Genomic DNA, 16665 nt, shown 5'->3' with positions numbered 1-16665 from the left:
GAACTATAAATGAACTTCTAATGTACTAGCAGAGAAGAGAACTGAAACCACAAAAATAAATCAGCTTATGAAAACAGAAGGTACAGTCAGTACAGAAAACATAGTCAAGTATTAGAGGCAGGAGAAATTATACCACTGTGCCTTTTATTTAGAAAAAAATGGATGTTAAGACAGGATGGGGGTGCAGGTCTATAGATCAATTAGTAGGGAGAATGTCCAACATAAACAAACCTCTAGGTTCCATGGCCAGAATTGAATAAACTACTGAGTGTTTTGGTGCCTGGGTGTATTTCAGCACTCAGGTAGAGGAAAGAGGAGAATCAGAAATTCAAGGTCCCCCTCAACTACACAGTTGAGTCACCCTCATCCCAAAGAGAGACACAGGATGGAACTCTGCTGCTGAGGATGGTGGTGGACGGGAATAAAGCTGTGTCTGGTGGGAAGAGAAATGTTAGAAGAGGCTGGCATTGCTCCGTTGCACCCAGCATCTGTGCTCTGAGTAAGAGATGCACCTAATCTGAAATAGCAGGGCAGAGCTCAGAGAGAAGGGACCAGGGAAAATAAAGAAGACTTTTGGGTCCTTAGTACTGGTTACTGAGCCTAGGACATGTTCTTTGTCCCTTTTATTGACCACTAAGTCTCACTCAAATCTTTTCTCCTGTAACATAACTGTAAACTGGTAAACTCATCACAGTTGCTCAGGCTGGGATTAAATCAGGTATACCCCTCCATCTCCCATCCTAAGAAATTCCAACAATCTGTAAGAGACCTGCTGGGGAAAGGACAATGGCACAGACTACATGTAGTCTCTCTGTCATCAGAGCTTTCTTCTGGCTTTGGTCACACAGAGTGGGACTTATCCAACAAATACTCACAAGCCATTGTGAGAAATGGAAGCTTAAGGGATCAATGTGAGGGAAATCCTCAGAGCCTATGTATCCTCCTCACTCAGGTTGTGTTTTACACACACACACACACACACACACACACACACACACACACACACAGTGTTAGCACAGACTGAATCCTGGCTCATGTTGGAATCTCTTAGCAATGCTAGAATTGGGGGCAAGAAAGCAATAGTTCTGAGCCACAAAGTCTGTCCCTTATGTAGCTATAAAGTACAATAGTATTTGTCCTGCTGGGTTTCATAAGATTAGAAACAATTTGTATAACACACTTAGCTTGTGATAGCACTAAAATATGTCACTAACAATCAGAAGAAACCAAACCAGGATAAGCAAACAAAAAAGGGCCTGCATGCAAATGAAAAGACAGTGTGTCTCCAAGCCTGTCTCTCTGTTCTGACCTTTGTTGTGTTGGCTTCATCTTCAAGGTTGTGAGTCCCTGGAAGCCATCTATGTGAATTACCCTTACTGTCACTGGCCCCAGCATGAGGGGAGTCATCTTTTCATGAAGTCCACACATGTGGCAGTTCCCAGGCTATCTTACTGAACCACATATTTATCTTTATTGTCCTTACCATGTAAAAATGATAAATGGCTAGTCTGCTATGTTGTAAACCCCTGCCCCTGTGTGCAGAGGGCAGCTCTTTTTCCTGAATCAGACATTGCCCAGAAGTGTGGCAATGTGCCACTCACCACATCTTGAGCCATAGTTAATATAAGCCAAATGTAACATAATTGTAAGTAGGCCCAGTGCCCCCAACACTGCATAGTAGTACCTGTGTCAACAACAGGAAGGAGAGAGAGAATAAGAAAGGGGGAGAGGGAGAGAGACAGACAGAGACAGACACAGAGAAGGGAGGGGTGGAGAGAAGAAGAAAGAAGAGAGGAGAGGAGAGGAGAGGAGAGGAGAGGAGAGGAGAGGAGAGGAGAGGAGAGGAGAGGAGAGGAGAGGAGAGGAGAGGAGAGGAGAAAGAGAGGGAGGGACAGAGAAAGAGTGAGCACACACAGGCAGTGTCTCTAGGCCTGGATACCGCCTCTAGAAAAACATCATATAATCGAGATGATACCCAGATACCAGCATTTTTAAACTCTCAGCATTCTCAGTGTCGTTCCAATTGGCCACAAAGAAGAGAGTCTACTCTAGATACAATCAGGCCTCTGATAAAAATAGACTTTATCACTAAAGTGAGAAGTAATATCTCACTTAACCTATGTATACTGTAAATGCAATAAGCTTTCTTCCCTTAAGCAAAAGTGAGGTACAGATAATAAAAGCATCAAGGATGCAGCCTTTCTGGCAAATGTGGAAGCCATATTTATATAGTAAAGACTACAAAAGCCACTATGCTTGGTCCTCAACTTAGTATAATTATTACAAAATGTGTCACATTGTCAATACCTACCAAGGAAGGTCCTGGCTCTTTCATACATATAGTTTTAAACCTTTAAGAAGAATTGCCTTAGTAGCGGTCCTTTAATATCTGGATCATCATTCCTTTACACTGAAGAAAAATGAAATCAGAAATGCTAAATGGAATCTGGAGCTATCATTTGGGACTAAGATATGGGATGGGGGAAAAGGTGGAGAAGGAGAAGCCGGCAAATCATTACTAGATCATCTGTGACAGATCCTTTGTTGATTTTTAAAGAGGACACAGACACTATGCTTGTGATTTCCTTGGGAGTACCTGGCTACCATTACCTATGGAGAAGGGTTTCTAGCAGGAAGACAGCATAATTCAGGAAGCTTAGTTAGAAATGTATAGCGAATGCTAGGATGCTTCATCCCTGAGGCAGAGACATGTTGGGGAGAATCCCCAGATGACTTGTTAAATCATTCTTGTGTAGAAGGATTTGGGAATTTCCACTTCTCATTCTGCATAAAGATGACATATCAATATAGGAATATATTGACCTAATTTCCAAGCCCACAGGTTCCATTGATGTAGTTTAAGAACCTAAGGTTATATAATACCCCTATGAATGTTTTATTCAACAGTGGGTTCAAAGCATTTTGCCATAGATGTAGAGAAACGTTCCTTGGCAGAGAAAACAAACCTAGCTACCTGGAGGGCAGCTATTGGTAGGGATACTGGGAAGGTGTCAGTGGTGAGTGAATGGTAGATGGAAGAACTATCCTGTCAGAGTGCAATGAGGAACAGCTCCTTCACATGGGGATGTAGGACCTGGGTTGCCACATTCTGCCTCTATTTAAGAGAAGGCATTTGAAATTTTATATGAGTTGTCCATCTTGTTAGAGCTGGTCACACAAAAAAAAAAATGTAATATTATTTGACACTCCAGGGCAGGCCTTATACCTGGGAGTGGTCAGTCAAAACAACTGGACTTGGTGGGCTGAAGAGTGGGAGAAAAGGAAGGAAGAAGGAAGGGAGGGAGAAAGAAAGAAAGAAAGAAAGAAAGAAAGAAAGAAAGAAAGAAAGAAAGAAAGAAAGAAAGAAAGAAAGAGACAGAAAACAATGGAGAGAGGCAGAGACAGAGAGAGAGAGAGAGAGAGAGAGAGAGAGCATGAAATTGGGGAAGAGGTATCTGGGAAAAGTTTGGAGGTGGGACTGGACAACAATCAATATACTGTATGAAGTTCTCAAAGAATTAACAAAAACATTATTTTGAAAAGGAAAAATTAAATAATCAACATTGCTTGAGACGAAGAAAACAGCCTTTAACAGATCTGTCCAGAGAGATACAAGAAAGACAAGGAAGAACCAGTTACCCCCATTTTGTGCCTTTTCTCTATCAGCATATTTCTTACGTTTATTTTTAAGGCATAAGATTTAAATCGAATTCAATATCTTTCCTACAGTGTCAGCATGTCACAGTAGGACAACTGATGACTTAGGGAATGCCTTAAATCTTTCAATATTTATTTAAAAGATACTCCCCTGTGCTAGGCAATATACAGGTTGGTAAAACACAAAGAGGAGAAGACTGTCTTTGTTTTCAGAGTCTACAGACTGTGGAAAGAACTATATCAGAGGTTTACAATGCCACATTTTAAACAGAGCCTATCACAGAGATATGTAGAAAGGACAAAGGGAGGAGAAGGAGGAGGAAAACATGCCTACTCCCAGGAGACTGAGAGGGACTCTCAGGGGAGAGAGTTCTTTTAGTGTAGCAGAGACGTCCAGATGATTAACCATTTAATAAGATTCTCTGAGTGAGCAGATTTTTTTTTTATTATAGCAGAAATAGAAGGGCATTAAAAATTATGCCCAGGGAAGCAATATGGTCAGACTAGTAGTAGTGGTCATAGTTAGTAGTCATAGTAGTAGTAACACTAGTACTATTTTAATGGCAACAGTGTGACGTCAGAGCTACAGGAGGCAGAACAGACAATGGATAGCCACAGAAAATGATTTTTAAAGTAATTTTTCGCCCATTAAACGGTAGCAAGGACATGAAGCAAGGCTACTTGGTTGAAAAGATAATGTTATGGCTAAAGAGCCTCCATTTTATGCTAAGCATCCATCTTAGTACCAGCCAGTTGTTTGTCTCTAACTTGAGCTCCTGGAAGATAAGCTCCCAGTAACCCTGACTTAGTGACACCCACGGAAAAGTGTACAGACGTAACTATCTTTTTGTTACATATAACTAACTGCTTTGTTTTGCTTCTGTAACTTGCCTACACAGATAACCAGAGGTTGTTTTGAGTTGCCTTAACCACGTAACTTGGCAGAGAAGAACAGGTTTTGCTTGCTTGCATAGAGATTGAAGGCCTCCGTGTGGTTTTTTTTTCCCCTTGAAAGGCCTTCCCTGTACCCCTCCTTGGCGGCAATCTCCAAATTGGCTCAGAAAATGTTCGTCCTGCTAGCAGCAAATCAATCAATAAATCCTTTAGTTATAGCTGGATTGAATCTGTGGTATTTTCCCAGAAGTCACAAACTCCATCACAATAACTAGAGGACGGAAATGAGGGGAAGAACCTGGTGTCTGTCTTATAGTAGGAGAGGAAGGTGGGAGAAGTAGGCAGAGTCCAGAATGACAAGCAGGACTCTCGCTCTGAGAGAAGGCTGGGTGTAAAATCAGGCAGGGTACTCTGAAGCCAGGTTACTTGAGGTCAAATATTCTCTCACACTTATCTTCTGTGTGGCTTCAGGCAAGATACTTATGCTGTCTGACTTGCTTTTTGATATATATATGCCAAGAGATCTCTTGGCAACATTGTACATTTGTGCCTAAAACTTCCTATTGTTACTACTCACTGTAAGTCTGGTTAGGATGGTGACATTATCTAGTGTGTTGGTCTTAAAAGATCAAATGTTCCCTTTGTTGTGCTTTTGGACCAGTTCCATTGTGATAGGGTGTGCTCTGGCATCTGCTGTGCTTGAGAACAGTCTAGGTTGGTGTGGATTAATAGATGGTTCTCAGACGAAAAAGAAAGCATCCTTAGTATAGTGATGGTGGTCAAGTCCTTTATGCAGATGGTATTGTCTACAGTGCTTTTAAGGATGGGGCTAGGATTGAAGTGTCTAAGCTAGGAATGTCTGATAAAAATCTCAAAGATGTCTGATAGGAAGCAGAGAAGGCAAAATCTACACAGGTTCCTTAGGAGAGAAGGCCAGATAAATAGGAGGGATTTAAAAACAGAAGGATCTATAAGAGCAGCCCAGAGGAACTGCGACATAGGAGTCAGGTGTGTATAAAATTGGATGAGACAGGGCTGAAGAGATTGGTTAAGAGCAATGACTGTTCCTCCGGAGGTCCTGAGTTCAAGTCCCAGCAATCACATGGTGGCTGACAAACCATCTGTAACGAAATCCAATGCCCTCTTCTGGTGTGTCTGAGGACAGCTACAGTGTACTCGTATAAATAAAATAAATAATAAATCGGTTTTTTAAAATGCATAACACCTATCCCATAGATATCACTCAGGATACTTTTCATTAACTTGATTTTCAATTCGTGTCTAGAGACAGAACTGTAGAACTGTGTAGAACTGTACCAATTTTCAGGACCTATAGGTTAAAGGACACTGGATTCAGAGCACTGCTTCACATATCAGTAGTTTAAAGGGCTCTGTCTCTATTGTTTGCACTGTGGTAGAAGAGCAAGCTTTACTTCTTCTTCCTTCTAAGTCCCCTTGATACCAGGGTTGATAACAAGCATCAACATCCAGCAGGGAGTCTGTCTGCTTGTTCCCCTTGCTGGGATGGCTTTTCCTGTCACTTCTACTTTGACTCTAAAACCTCAAAGATGAAACTTGGATATAGACCTCATTTGCAGAGACAGACAGTCAACTTTTCCAAAACGTCTCCTATTACAAATAACATTGGTATTACAAAAAGCCTGATGATTTTGGCCGTACAGAGAATAAAATGAAAGTGTTGAGCGTGTTGGCTTTGGACTCAAGTCCTTGACTTCTCCACTTCTCAGGTACGAGGGCCTGAGAAACTTACTGTTTCAAGCCTCCTATGGAAAGGGGCAACATTAACTCTGGATTCTTTTAGAGAGTAGGCCCTTTACAATACATAGTTTACCTTTGAACTCTTTTAAATAGAAAAAAATTGAAAAAGAACAAGAAATGCATATTTGAAAAGGCTCTTTGCAAAAATTCATCTTTTCTCACAACAGGAAAAACACCGACATTCTTCCTGGCAGTGTAACTGTCCATGTACAGAACATGTGACCTAATCCAAACTTCTCATGGAACCAGGCTGATTAAGCTTCGTGCATCTCATCAGCTAACGAATGTACTTCTTCCTAATCAGTGTAATACATGACCATTAAACAAAGCCTCTCAAAATCTAAACCAAACTAACTACCAGAGGCTTCCACGTCAGCCATATCCTAATGACGAGCCTAGGAAAACTCTATCACATTCCCAAATGTTCTTGGTCACTGGGTGCTTTTCAAACATAAAAAGACAACTAGCGCTAAAATTCTAATTATCTCACTTTTATTTTATATTAAATAACAGCAAAATAAACTTATGGGATATAGTGAAACTACACATCCAGGGAGAGAAATCTTGTTTAAGTCCATCAGCTACATTTTCAAAAGACATAGGGGTGTTTCATCTGGAATTTAAAATCAAATAAAAGAAAGGCTGGGAATGCCCTGACCTGCTATTACCTTTTCATGTCTTAAAGATTACTGTACTTTGCTATTGGCAAAATGGTCATTAAAAATACAACACAGAGTTAAGCAGTAAAATTGGATTCCATAAAGTATGACAGCACTGTGGATCTTAAAACCCCCTGTGCAGATGTTCCTAATCAGACTGAAAACACAAATACACAAACCAGTTTGTTCCAGCTACAGAATAATTTCATTAAAAGCATGCTTATAATTGAACAGAATAAATAACAGTGAAAGCCAGGGAGGTGGTGAGACTGCATGGAAATATAATCACTAGACATCTTTGCCAAGAAAGCTGTTCCAAAGTTTTAAAGCTGGGAAGTTGAGAAATAAGTTCCTTTTCTGGCTACAGGTAGAACATTATTACCTGAATTAGCCAAAACTCATGTGAACATACCTTTAGGGAAAGAAGGTATGTGCATGCACACACACACACACACACACACACACACACGAGTGCACACCTATCAACCCAGAATGTCATGTTTTTTAAATCTGTTTTGGGTATGTTTTACCACATTATATTTCTCATTGAGACATGAATCCTGTAGGGACTGCACCTTGGAAATAAACAGGTACACTGCAGTCCACACAAGCTCTGAGGACGTAGGATTCCCTTTGCAAATAATGATCTTGGCAATAAGCCTCCTTTACGTACAAAAAGCTTTGTTCTCTGCGTATAGCAAGTTGTGGCTACGGCAGGTAACTGTAACTGTGTGCTGCTAACTGGGCTCGAAAGCAATTGTATTCAGAACAGGAAATGTTTTATAGCTTGATTCGATGAAGGTGGGAAATTATGTCAGCACAGTGAAGTTATAAAAGCCCATTTCCCACAATCACTCATCCTTTACCCTGAACCATGATGAACTTTAACATTGCAAAATATGTAATTCCATTGAAGGGTTGCTGCTTAATTGCTTAATTCCTAGCCGAGGGGAGAAAAAGCCAAGTAATTTTAAAAGCAATTAGGAAAATCTTACACAGAAACATCTACTCTGCTTATTTTCCTAACATTAATAACCCTTTTTATTAAGTCTGTTTTCACTAGCTAAACTGTCACCCCTCAAACATAACCCCCATCCAAGAAGCAAAGTAACATCCATTCTGCAGAAAACTGTAAACCCAAATGCACACTTACCTTGTGTCACCTGTTGAACTGCCAACATGACCCCAGACACAGTGTCTGGAAGCAGGTTTTCCTTCAGATTGTACTGTGGTGCCCATTCCAAGATAGGTAAGCGCCTCTTGCACCACTGTTTAATGTCTTCTCGGTGGGGGGTGTGCATCTTGCCCCACAGTGTGCTTCTCTTTTTCCTCTTTGCTCCCGTCATTTTTCAGATTCCCTCTTGTAGTAGTCAACTTCTTCAGGCAAGGGAGACAGAAAAAAAAAATCGTTGGAGAACACCTCCTTTCGATGCCAGGCTCCAATTCGTTTGTGGTTTACAATGTCAAAGCTATCCAGAAAATAAATAAGTGGAAGAGAGAGAGGAAAGAGGAGAGAAAGGAGAGAGAGAGAGAGAGAGAGAGAGAGAGAGAGAGAGAGAGAGAGAGAAATGGATGCAACTGAGTTGCATGCTTTACTGTGGTTTAGCTAATTATTCTAGATAGAAATTATAGACTCAAACCTTGAATTCTTATCTGAACAAGGAAGGAATGGTCCCTGTTCATGGAATACTTTTCTGATCTTGGAAAAGTAATAGGTTCAGTGGTGAGATAGTTACAGCTCCCTTGCCAGTAATTCCCTTTATATTCACTGTCGCCTTATGTTTTTGGCTGCATTCCCAATGGTTAATGAGGTAGTTCTGGGCGTGTGGTGGAAGTGGGTTGGGCTATGCTAATGAAACCAGGAAGGATCCAGCCAGCCCAGTGTCTCCCTACAAGCAAAAGCTAAGTCCTGACTGCCAGAAGGATCTGCAGTACAGAATATGCCACAGCTGCACTTCTTTGTGAGGTATATATTTCCAACATGACTAAAAATTGGCAATTCCATAAAATTCGGAAACAGGATAGGGAACTCCATGAGTCCTTGTCACCCTATTCTCTGGAAGATGAGGTTTTCATTCATAGAAAAAATATTCAGATAACCACTGTGCCATCTGAGAAAGGACTAGCTAGTTCTTATAAACAAACTGAAATTTCATCTCCTGGGCTAAGGAATTAAGTACCACAATGAGCAAATATTTGTGGCTAGAGTTTATTTTTCTTCCTGTCTCTAATCATTCACTTTTCGCTGATTGTTTCTCTGCATTTTTAATTAACACACTTATGTCACTGTAAGTAAAATGTATTGAGAAATTTGGTATCATTAAAACTATTGTTTAAAAAGGTGTGTGTGTGTGGTGTGTGTGTGTGTGTGTGTGTGTGGTACGTGTGTGTAATACTATTTTTGTTGATATAACTTTTAGTAGAGTGTTCTCCTTTTAAAAGCTAGTGTTACATTTTATAACAGAATAGACTGTCAAAGATTTTATTGTATTATTGTTTCCCACAGCCTCCAGAAGAATAAGCTTGTATTATGATCTGAACCATTGGAATTAACCCAAAAAGCCAATATTCTAACTCAAACTGTGAAGCCAAAAAAAAAAAAAAAAAAAAAAAAAAAAAAAAAAAAGCATGCATGTAGTTATTTACAGTGCTTTCTAATGTCCATTTGTCCAGAGACTAGACATTAGATACTGGAAGATATTACAACAGTAAGGATTTAGATCCTTCATTCTCTAACGGATCCTTGTTACACTTTTTCCCATTAATTACATTAAGAGAAAGAGCTACTTTCTCAGCTTCAAAAATATGATGCCCCTTGCTTGTAAGATGTGTAATACTTTTAAAATGTGTAATACTTGGCAATACTTTTTTCAAATTCCATAATCCTCAATACATCAAGAGATGTACATTTATATGAATATATGAGTTTTCTGTATTTTTCCATTAAAATTCTAACATTTCAATAAATTTCTAACTCAGGGACAGGTTAAAGGTTAGCAGAGGAATCTCATTCTGGCTGAGATAGAGTTCAGTGGAATAGTCTCTGCCTACCATGCATGAGGCCCTTGGTTCACTCCCTAGCAAAACAAAGAGAGGGAGAAGGAGAGAAGACTCTCATTCAGAGAGGATGCTGAAAATGGTAGCATTTTTAACTTATTGTGTGATATAAAAATAGCCTGAGATGATAAATGCAAATGCACACAATAGGAAATGTAGGTTGGATTTCCTTCATGCGTGGCAATCTCTCCCTTTGTTTTTTTTATTGGATATTTTATTTACATTTCAGATGCCATCCCCTTTCCCCTCCCTAGAGAACCCCTATTCCATCCCCCCTTCTCCTTTTTTGCTTTTATACAATTGTTTTTAATGTTATAAGTTTGGTAATGTATAAGTTTGGTAATGCTCAATAATAAGATGTCCATACAATCAGAAGTGTAACCCAATACCCAACCTAGATATATCAACTATCTTTGACTGGTGGAGACACGAGAACATCCACCTCCATGTTCCCCCCCACCCTCCCCTTCCCCCCCTCTCTCTCTCATCACTTAGCTCCTCTTCTCCTTCTCCTTCTCCTTCTCCTTCTCCTTCTCCTTCTCCTTCTCCTTCTCCTCTTCTTCTCCTTACTCCTCCCACCTTAGCTCCTCCTACATATTATCCTTCCTTTTAAGATAAAATTTTCTCTCAAAATACAGTTAGAGCATAACTGTACCAATTTGTATCAGTAAGGTACAAGATAGACCTAGTACCCAGTCCATCATTTTGTTGACTAAATCTCTCCCTTTGTTGCATGTACTCTATTCAGCATATGTGCACAGAAGTCAAGAATTATGTATACATGCATTGTGCATTACTTTCTTAAGATAAACATGAAATTAAAAAATAATAATTTAAACTTTAGGCTTCAAAAGATGAGAAGAAAATTGGATGGCTCATCAGACAGTTTCTAAGAGAATAAATTTTTCCTAAAAATCCTACGATTTAAATCTGGAGTTCAACTTCCATATTTTTCCAAGCCTGTGTGCAGACACATTCTTTAAAGCTTGCCAAAACCTCTCTCTACAGCACGATATCAGTTTTATTTATAATCAGTAATGCCAAACAAAGAAAGCTTTATGAGGAACTTCTTCACACACACATGAGATTCTCGAAATGACTAGGCCAGCCCATAAAGTTCAAGGGTAATAGCATTTATTTGAAAGTTTCAGTGACTGAAGGTACTTTGATGTTCAATACTGTACGCCACTCATCTGGGCCACCTCTTCCCTGAATGTCCAGTGAACACCTATAGACATCAAAAGATTTTCTGACTGTCTTCCACTTCCAACATGGACCAACAGGAAAGCTCTTCTTCCTAAAACATCATTTGGATGACATCATTAATATGTCTAAATTTCTGTAATCTCCAACATCAAAGTCAAACCTATTAATGAAAGCAATGTAATTCTCCTGTCCCGCCTACTGCTCCCAACTAGCTTGTCATAAACTCTCATCCAACAGGTGTGCATTAATCAATCACTGTGGAGGAGGAGAGGAATGGGAGAGTAAGTATTACCTATGCTTTAGGAGATATTTAATGAAGGAAATATAACATTCTCTTAGCGGGGGAAAAAGTAAATTAACAATAAAGTCACACAGAAAGAATTGGATTCTCAGGAACAGGGAAATTTCATTACCATTGGGGGTAAATTCATCCCATTCCACCCAGACACTTGTGTTCCAGAAACAGTTAACAACCTGCCACATACTGACATCACATCTTTTAAATATTTATCAAAATCTACATCTTCCACGAATACTTAATCTCCAGCACTCTTGTCATGATGTAGGCTTAGTATTCAGGCCTTTCCAGATATAGAGTTGAAGTCATTTATTTTTCTTGCTTTCCATCTTTCTCATACGATTTTCTTCTGATTCACTCATATTGCAAATTCTTTATGAGTATGGCTTATCAATATCATTTTCTTTTCTCCTTTATGATCTACTGGAAGAAACTACGGACATATCATCCACTAGATAGTTATAAATGCAATAATCCTGAAATGGCTCAAGGATCACTTAGCCTGTTGCAGCAAAATTGCCACACTGTGCTTTAAATGAATAGAGATAGTATGCAGGGAGAAAAGAGGAGGTAGTAGGGGGAAAATAGGGAGAGCTTTTATCTTTGCTTGCTCAACTCTTCCTTGCCCTTTCAAAATCTAAGGAGTGTTCTTGTTATTAACACAGTCATTTTCTTTATAATATAGAATTTGGATTATGGAGAAGAAAAAACTGAAAGAGACCTATACAGAAGAGAGGGTACAAGCGATGTAGCATCCCTCCTGGCTTGAGACTTCACAGAGGTGGGGGGTTGGCACTGAGAGCATTCAAAGCGGTTATGATGTATAAGGAAACTGGATCAGGCTTGAGTGAGGTCAGAGTCTTTGGGGAAATATTAAGCTGGCTATACACTGGATCACATTCCCTGTGTTTTGAGAGACATAAGTAAAGATTGGCATATGACTTTTGATTTCAGCATGATGCCTCTCCTGTGCAGGGACAGAAGACCAAAAGCTCTGATAGACATCCATCCAAGTTTTACTGGAAATACAGACTCACAAACCTTGGATCACAGAAGTCTCTAACTCATGTCTGCTACATAAGGTTGGTATACAACACTGCTAATAAAAAGACAGACCGCACGACTTAATCTGCTAGAGAAAGAGGAAGCATGGATAAAAGCTTTCCTCTGTTCACTAACCCATACGGCCAGCATTGAGTGCATCCACATATGGGGCAAAACTTTATTATATCAATTAAACATGGTACCATCTTAACTAATACAAACTTTTTACAGATTGGCATAACCCTTTAATCCAAGTTTAGTTTTAATTTGTCTAGAGATGTAAATTAACAAGCTTAGAAAAACAGCCTCTTCTAATTTTTGGACCTATTAGAACGTTTTTTTCCTAATTGGTAAGCCAAGACCCACGATTTCAGAGTTCCACTCCAGATTCTCACCTTCCTGCCCAATTCATTCAATGCTACAATTTCTGAAAATAGTTCTTTATCTTTTCTGGGAGCTGTTCATTTCCTAAATACCATGACACACACAAGCAAATTACAGTCCTGAATTCTGCACGTTTTCTCACATAACCAACCAGTCCAACAGTGAGCTCACCAACAATGAGCAAGACTGCTAACAAGAATGATCACTGACATGCTTAACTAGCTGTCTTTGATTAACTAGAACTTTCCAACCTGTTTGTTTACCTGATTTTTTTTCATTATACTGTTACTTTGTAATATGTGACAATTGTGCTTATACTCCTGGTGCTACAGGAAGAGAAATTTAGGAATATCACAGAGGTTTTATGACCACTGGCCTAGTTTCAAGTTCAAGAACAGACCCTGTCTAAATCAGGACATCTGACATCCTCCTCCTGCCACTGCATACAAAAAAAAAAAAAAAAAAAAAAAAAAAAAAAAAAAAAAAGCCTTGCAGCATGTCTACAGTAGTTATATAGTTTGTAATAAAATTTCTTTGAAAAAAATGGGAATGGTAAAATATGTTTTTATAGTGTTTAAAATGAAACTTAAGGATTTATATCAAATCAAGTATGCTGTCTTTAATGATCATATAACTTCAATACAAAAAAAGAGGGCAAAATTTCTCCGAAGACTTCGTTGACTCTACCTCTCAATACACAGCCTCCATTTGGAATGAATAATTATCATGAAGAAAAAAGAGACTATTTAGAGCTTAGTATTAGTCAAAGGGAACTAGCTAAAAATACGCCATAAATCTCATATTTTTTGGAAGGATCAGTTCCCCAACATAAATTCCTCCCACTTGGTCAATAGCGTTTGACTTACTTTTAAGAGAAATCCAAAATCACTATCGATCTTGCCTCATTAGTGCAAAAACTTGAAATAGCACCTAGAGCTCAGCCCTAATTAAGAGGACTCAAACAACATAGTTATAATTTAAGAACTGGGACATTAAATTCTTACAATTCCTCCTTCCAATATGAATAGCTCCATCTGGAGACCAAATGGTGACTTACAGAGTTAACACTGACCAAGTTATACATATATCACTAGGTCTCATAAAGGAGGAGGGGGGATGGAATAGGTGGTTTTAGGGAGGGAAAATGGGGAATTGGGAAAGGGGATGGCATCTGTATTGTAAATAAAATATCATATATATATATATATATATATATATATATATATATATATATATATTAAAGTTCAAGGCAGGCCTGGTGTGTAAGACTGTAATCCCAGTTATTGAGGGACTTAAACAGGAGGATCCAGCCTAGACAATTTACTGAGATAGACCTTCTCTCAAAATAGAAAAGTGAAAAAGAGACCTGAGGATACAGCTCAGTGGAAGACTCTTTGCTTAGTATGTGTGAAGTGCTAGATCCAATACACAGCATTGCAATCAATTGATAAATAAAAATAAAAATTTAAAGCTAAAGCTCCTGATTTTGACTTTAAAACATGATGGCTTTGTACCCTTTGGGTCAGGATAAATGGAAAAATACAGAAGGCTGATGCTTGGATAAGAATTCCAATAACTATTTGCTTTTTCCAGTATTTTTCCTCATTTTTCTGATTACTAAATCATCAAATAATGATCATAAAATAAATTTCTGAGAGTGCAGAGGAGTATTAAATAAGAAAATGTGTTCTATACTTATACTACTAATTTCAGTTTTCATGTGTTATCCTTATTCCTTTTATAAAGTGTTTTGACTTTGCGTAACCTAGGCATTATGGTCCACTCTGTATCTCTAGTAATTTATCAGAAGCCTTTGCTATAGTATCAACAATGCTCTTGCTCAAAAATGTGCTTCAATCTTAAGATTTTTATTACTTCAAATAACACTGAAAGCCTTGGTGTTAAGTTTCAAACCTATATTTCTTACTTCCTTACAGATAAATTGCCAGAGCCCCATTGCCAACAAATGACTCTGAATGATGCCATTTTGGGGCAGCTATGTTTCCCATGATCCAAAGAGGTTTTTCTGGATTAAATTATACATGAGTCCAAGTCTACAACAACTCCATCTTTTTGCGTAGTCTTACCTTCTACCTCTGTGTGTGTAGACTTAAACTTTCAGGATGTCTAACTTTCTAGACTAATTGGTCATTTAGTAAATGGTTGTGACACCACACTTAAACTTTACTGAGGCCCTAAAATCATAAAATGTGTTTTTTTCTTCCAACCTTGTTTTTACTTGATGATTTCAACTCCACAATTGTCAACATAAATCAGTTATGAGCTAATTCACCAAACAATACTTAAAACAATAATCAGGACTTCTCAGTGTTCATACTTGTCTACAGAAGCCAAACCAGGTGACAGTGAGACAAAAGTGGTATAAAAAGAGAACACGCACTGTTACAGTAATTATTTAAATTCACACACCGGGGCAGGCTGGAAAGATGTATTAGCCGTTACAGGCATGTACTGATCTTCCAAAGGACCCAGTTGTATTCCCCAGCACATACTTGAAGCTTCTTATGATTGTCCATAACTGAAGCTCCAGGCCGGGTGGTGGTGGTGCACGCCTTTAATCCCACTTGGGAGGCAGAGGCAGGCAGATTTCTGAGTTCAAGGCCAGCCTGGTCTACAAAGTGAGTTCCAGGACAGCCAGGACTACACAGAGAAACCCTGTCTTGAAAAAAATAAACAAAACAACAACAACAAAAAAAAACAAACTGAAGCTCCAGGGGACACAATGCCCTTTTCTGACCTCCACAGGCACCTTCATGAACATTCACTTACGTAAGCACACACACATCTACATAAAACTAAAACAATAATAAATAAATAAATAAATAATGCTTTAAAACATAGAAATGTCCTCAAGACATTTTAAGTTCAATAATAATTCAATACATTCAAGGACTTTTAGATCTTGAATAAAGGATTTCATTTATTTTAACCAATGAAACAGCAAAAAAGGCAAAGCCTCAGATATTTTAGTTCCCTCATTAGTTACTGGCACAACTGAAATTTACCCTAGAAATTTCAAAGTTCTCATCGCATGTAAATGGCAATATTTATTGCAATATCCCACATATTTATTAGTAGTGAAAATTCATTTGCTCAGGCAAGAAGTGAACCTACAAGGAACATCGCTGCTTATTTGTGTCCTAAGGAGCAGACAGAAGAGAAATATTTGAAGTGTTATGTTATGGAGCCAGGCTACCAACTAGCACAGCTTTGGCAAGCAAAGCTAAAGCTAAATGCCAACTCCTCAAGGACTTTGAAAGGAACATTGAGATAAGTGGGCACCAAGGACAATGGTTGGTATAAGAGAAAGGTACCGATAAATTCTAATTGTTAGCTATCACGAATTTCTTTCACTGTTGGCTAAGATAATTTGAATCATGTCTGAGACTATCAGCGGTTTCAAACTGAGATTTTAATGTGCCTTTAAACATTAATATGTAAACATATAATACCGTAAATGTCTTGCTTACTGTTATTATTCAATTGGAATGAAGTATTTTCTTCTCCTAGGATAAACAATCTTACCTAGCTTGGAATTTTCTGTAAATTTATCTACTTAGTCCCTGAAGTTAATGACATCCCAAATATATTTCCATCTGAGTCAATATAGATTAATTTGTTCTTAAGCTGAAAATCCGAAATGTATGATGTCAAGATGAATTCTAA

General features: G+C 38.6%; 2 protein-coding genes and 1 long non-coding RNA gene across 6 annotated transcripts in view; 1 reads left to right on the top strand and 2 right to left on the bottom strand.

Annotated features, from left to right (window-relative positions):
• Positions 1-8335, bottom strand: part of Slc26a7 (solute carrier family 26 member 7) — a 109407-nt gene extending 101072 nt beyond the window's left edge. For all 3 annotated transcript variants that reach the window (XM_076924133.1, XM_076924134.1, XM_076924135.1), the window contains exon 1: positions 8143-8335. In XM_076924133.1, coding sequence (XP_076780248.1) covers positions 8143-8335 — 193 coding nt within the window. The remainder of the gene's footprint in view (positions 1-8142) is intronic.
• A 548-nt stretch (positions 8336-8883) lies between these two features.
• On the top strand, positions 8884-15045 carry LOC143438520 (uncharacterized). The gene is made up of 3 exons (XR_013107297.1): positions 8884-8955; positions 12526-12632; positions 14916-15045. It is a non-coding gene; the product is annotated as an uncharacterized LOC143438520 (long non-coding RNA).
• Lrrc69 (leucine rich repeat containing 69) overlaps positions 11159-16665 on the bottom strand; it is a 121429-nt gene continuing 115922 nt past the window's right edge. For both annotated transcript variants that reach the window (XM_076924136.1, XM_076924137.1), the window contains one exon: positions 11159-11343. The gene's annotated coding sequence lies outside the window, so the exon portion shown is untranslated. The remainder of the gene's footprint in view (positions 11344-16665) is intronic.

Source organism: Arvicanthis niloticus, chromosome 25 (genome assembly GCF_011762505.2).
Source record: "Arvicanthis niloticus isolate mArvNil1 chromosome 25, mArvNil1.pat.X, whole genome shotgun sequence".
Lineage (NCBI taxonomy): Eukaryota > Metazoa > Chordata > Mammalia > Rodentia > Muridae > Arvicanthis > Arvicanthis niloticus.
Note: the sequence above shows the minus strand (reverse complement) of the source record. Positions and strands in the feature narration are given on the sequence as shown.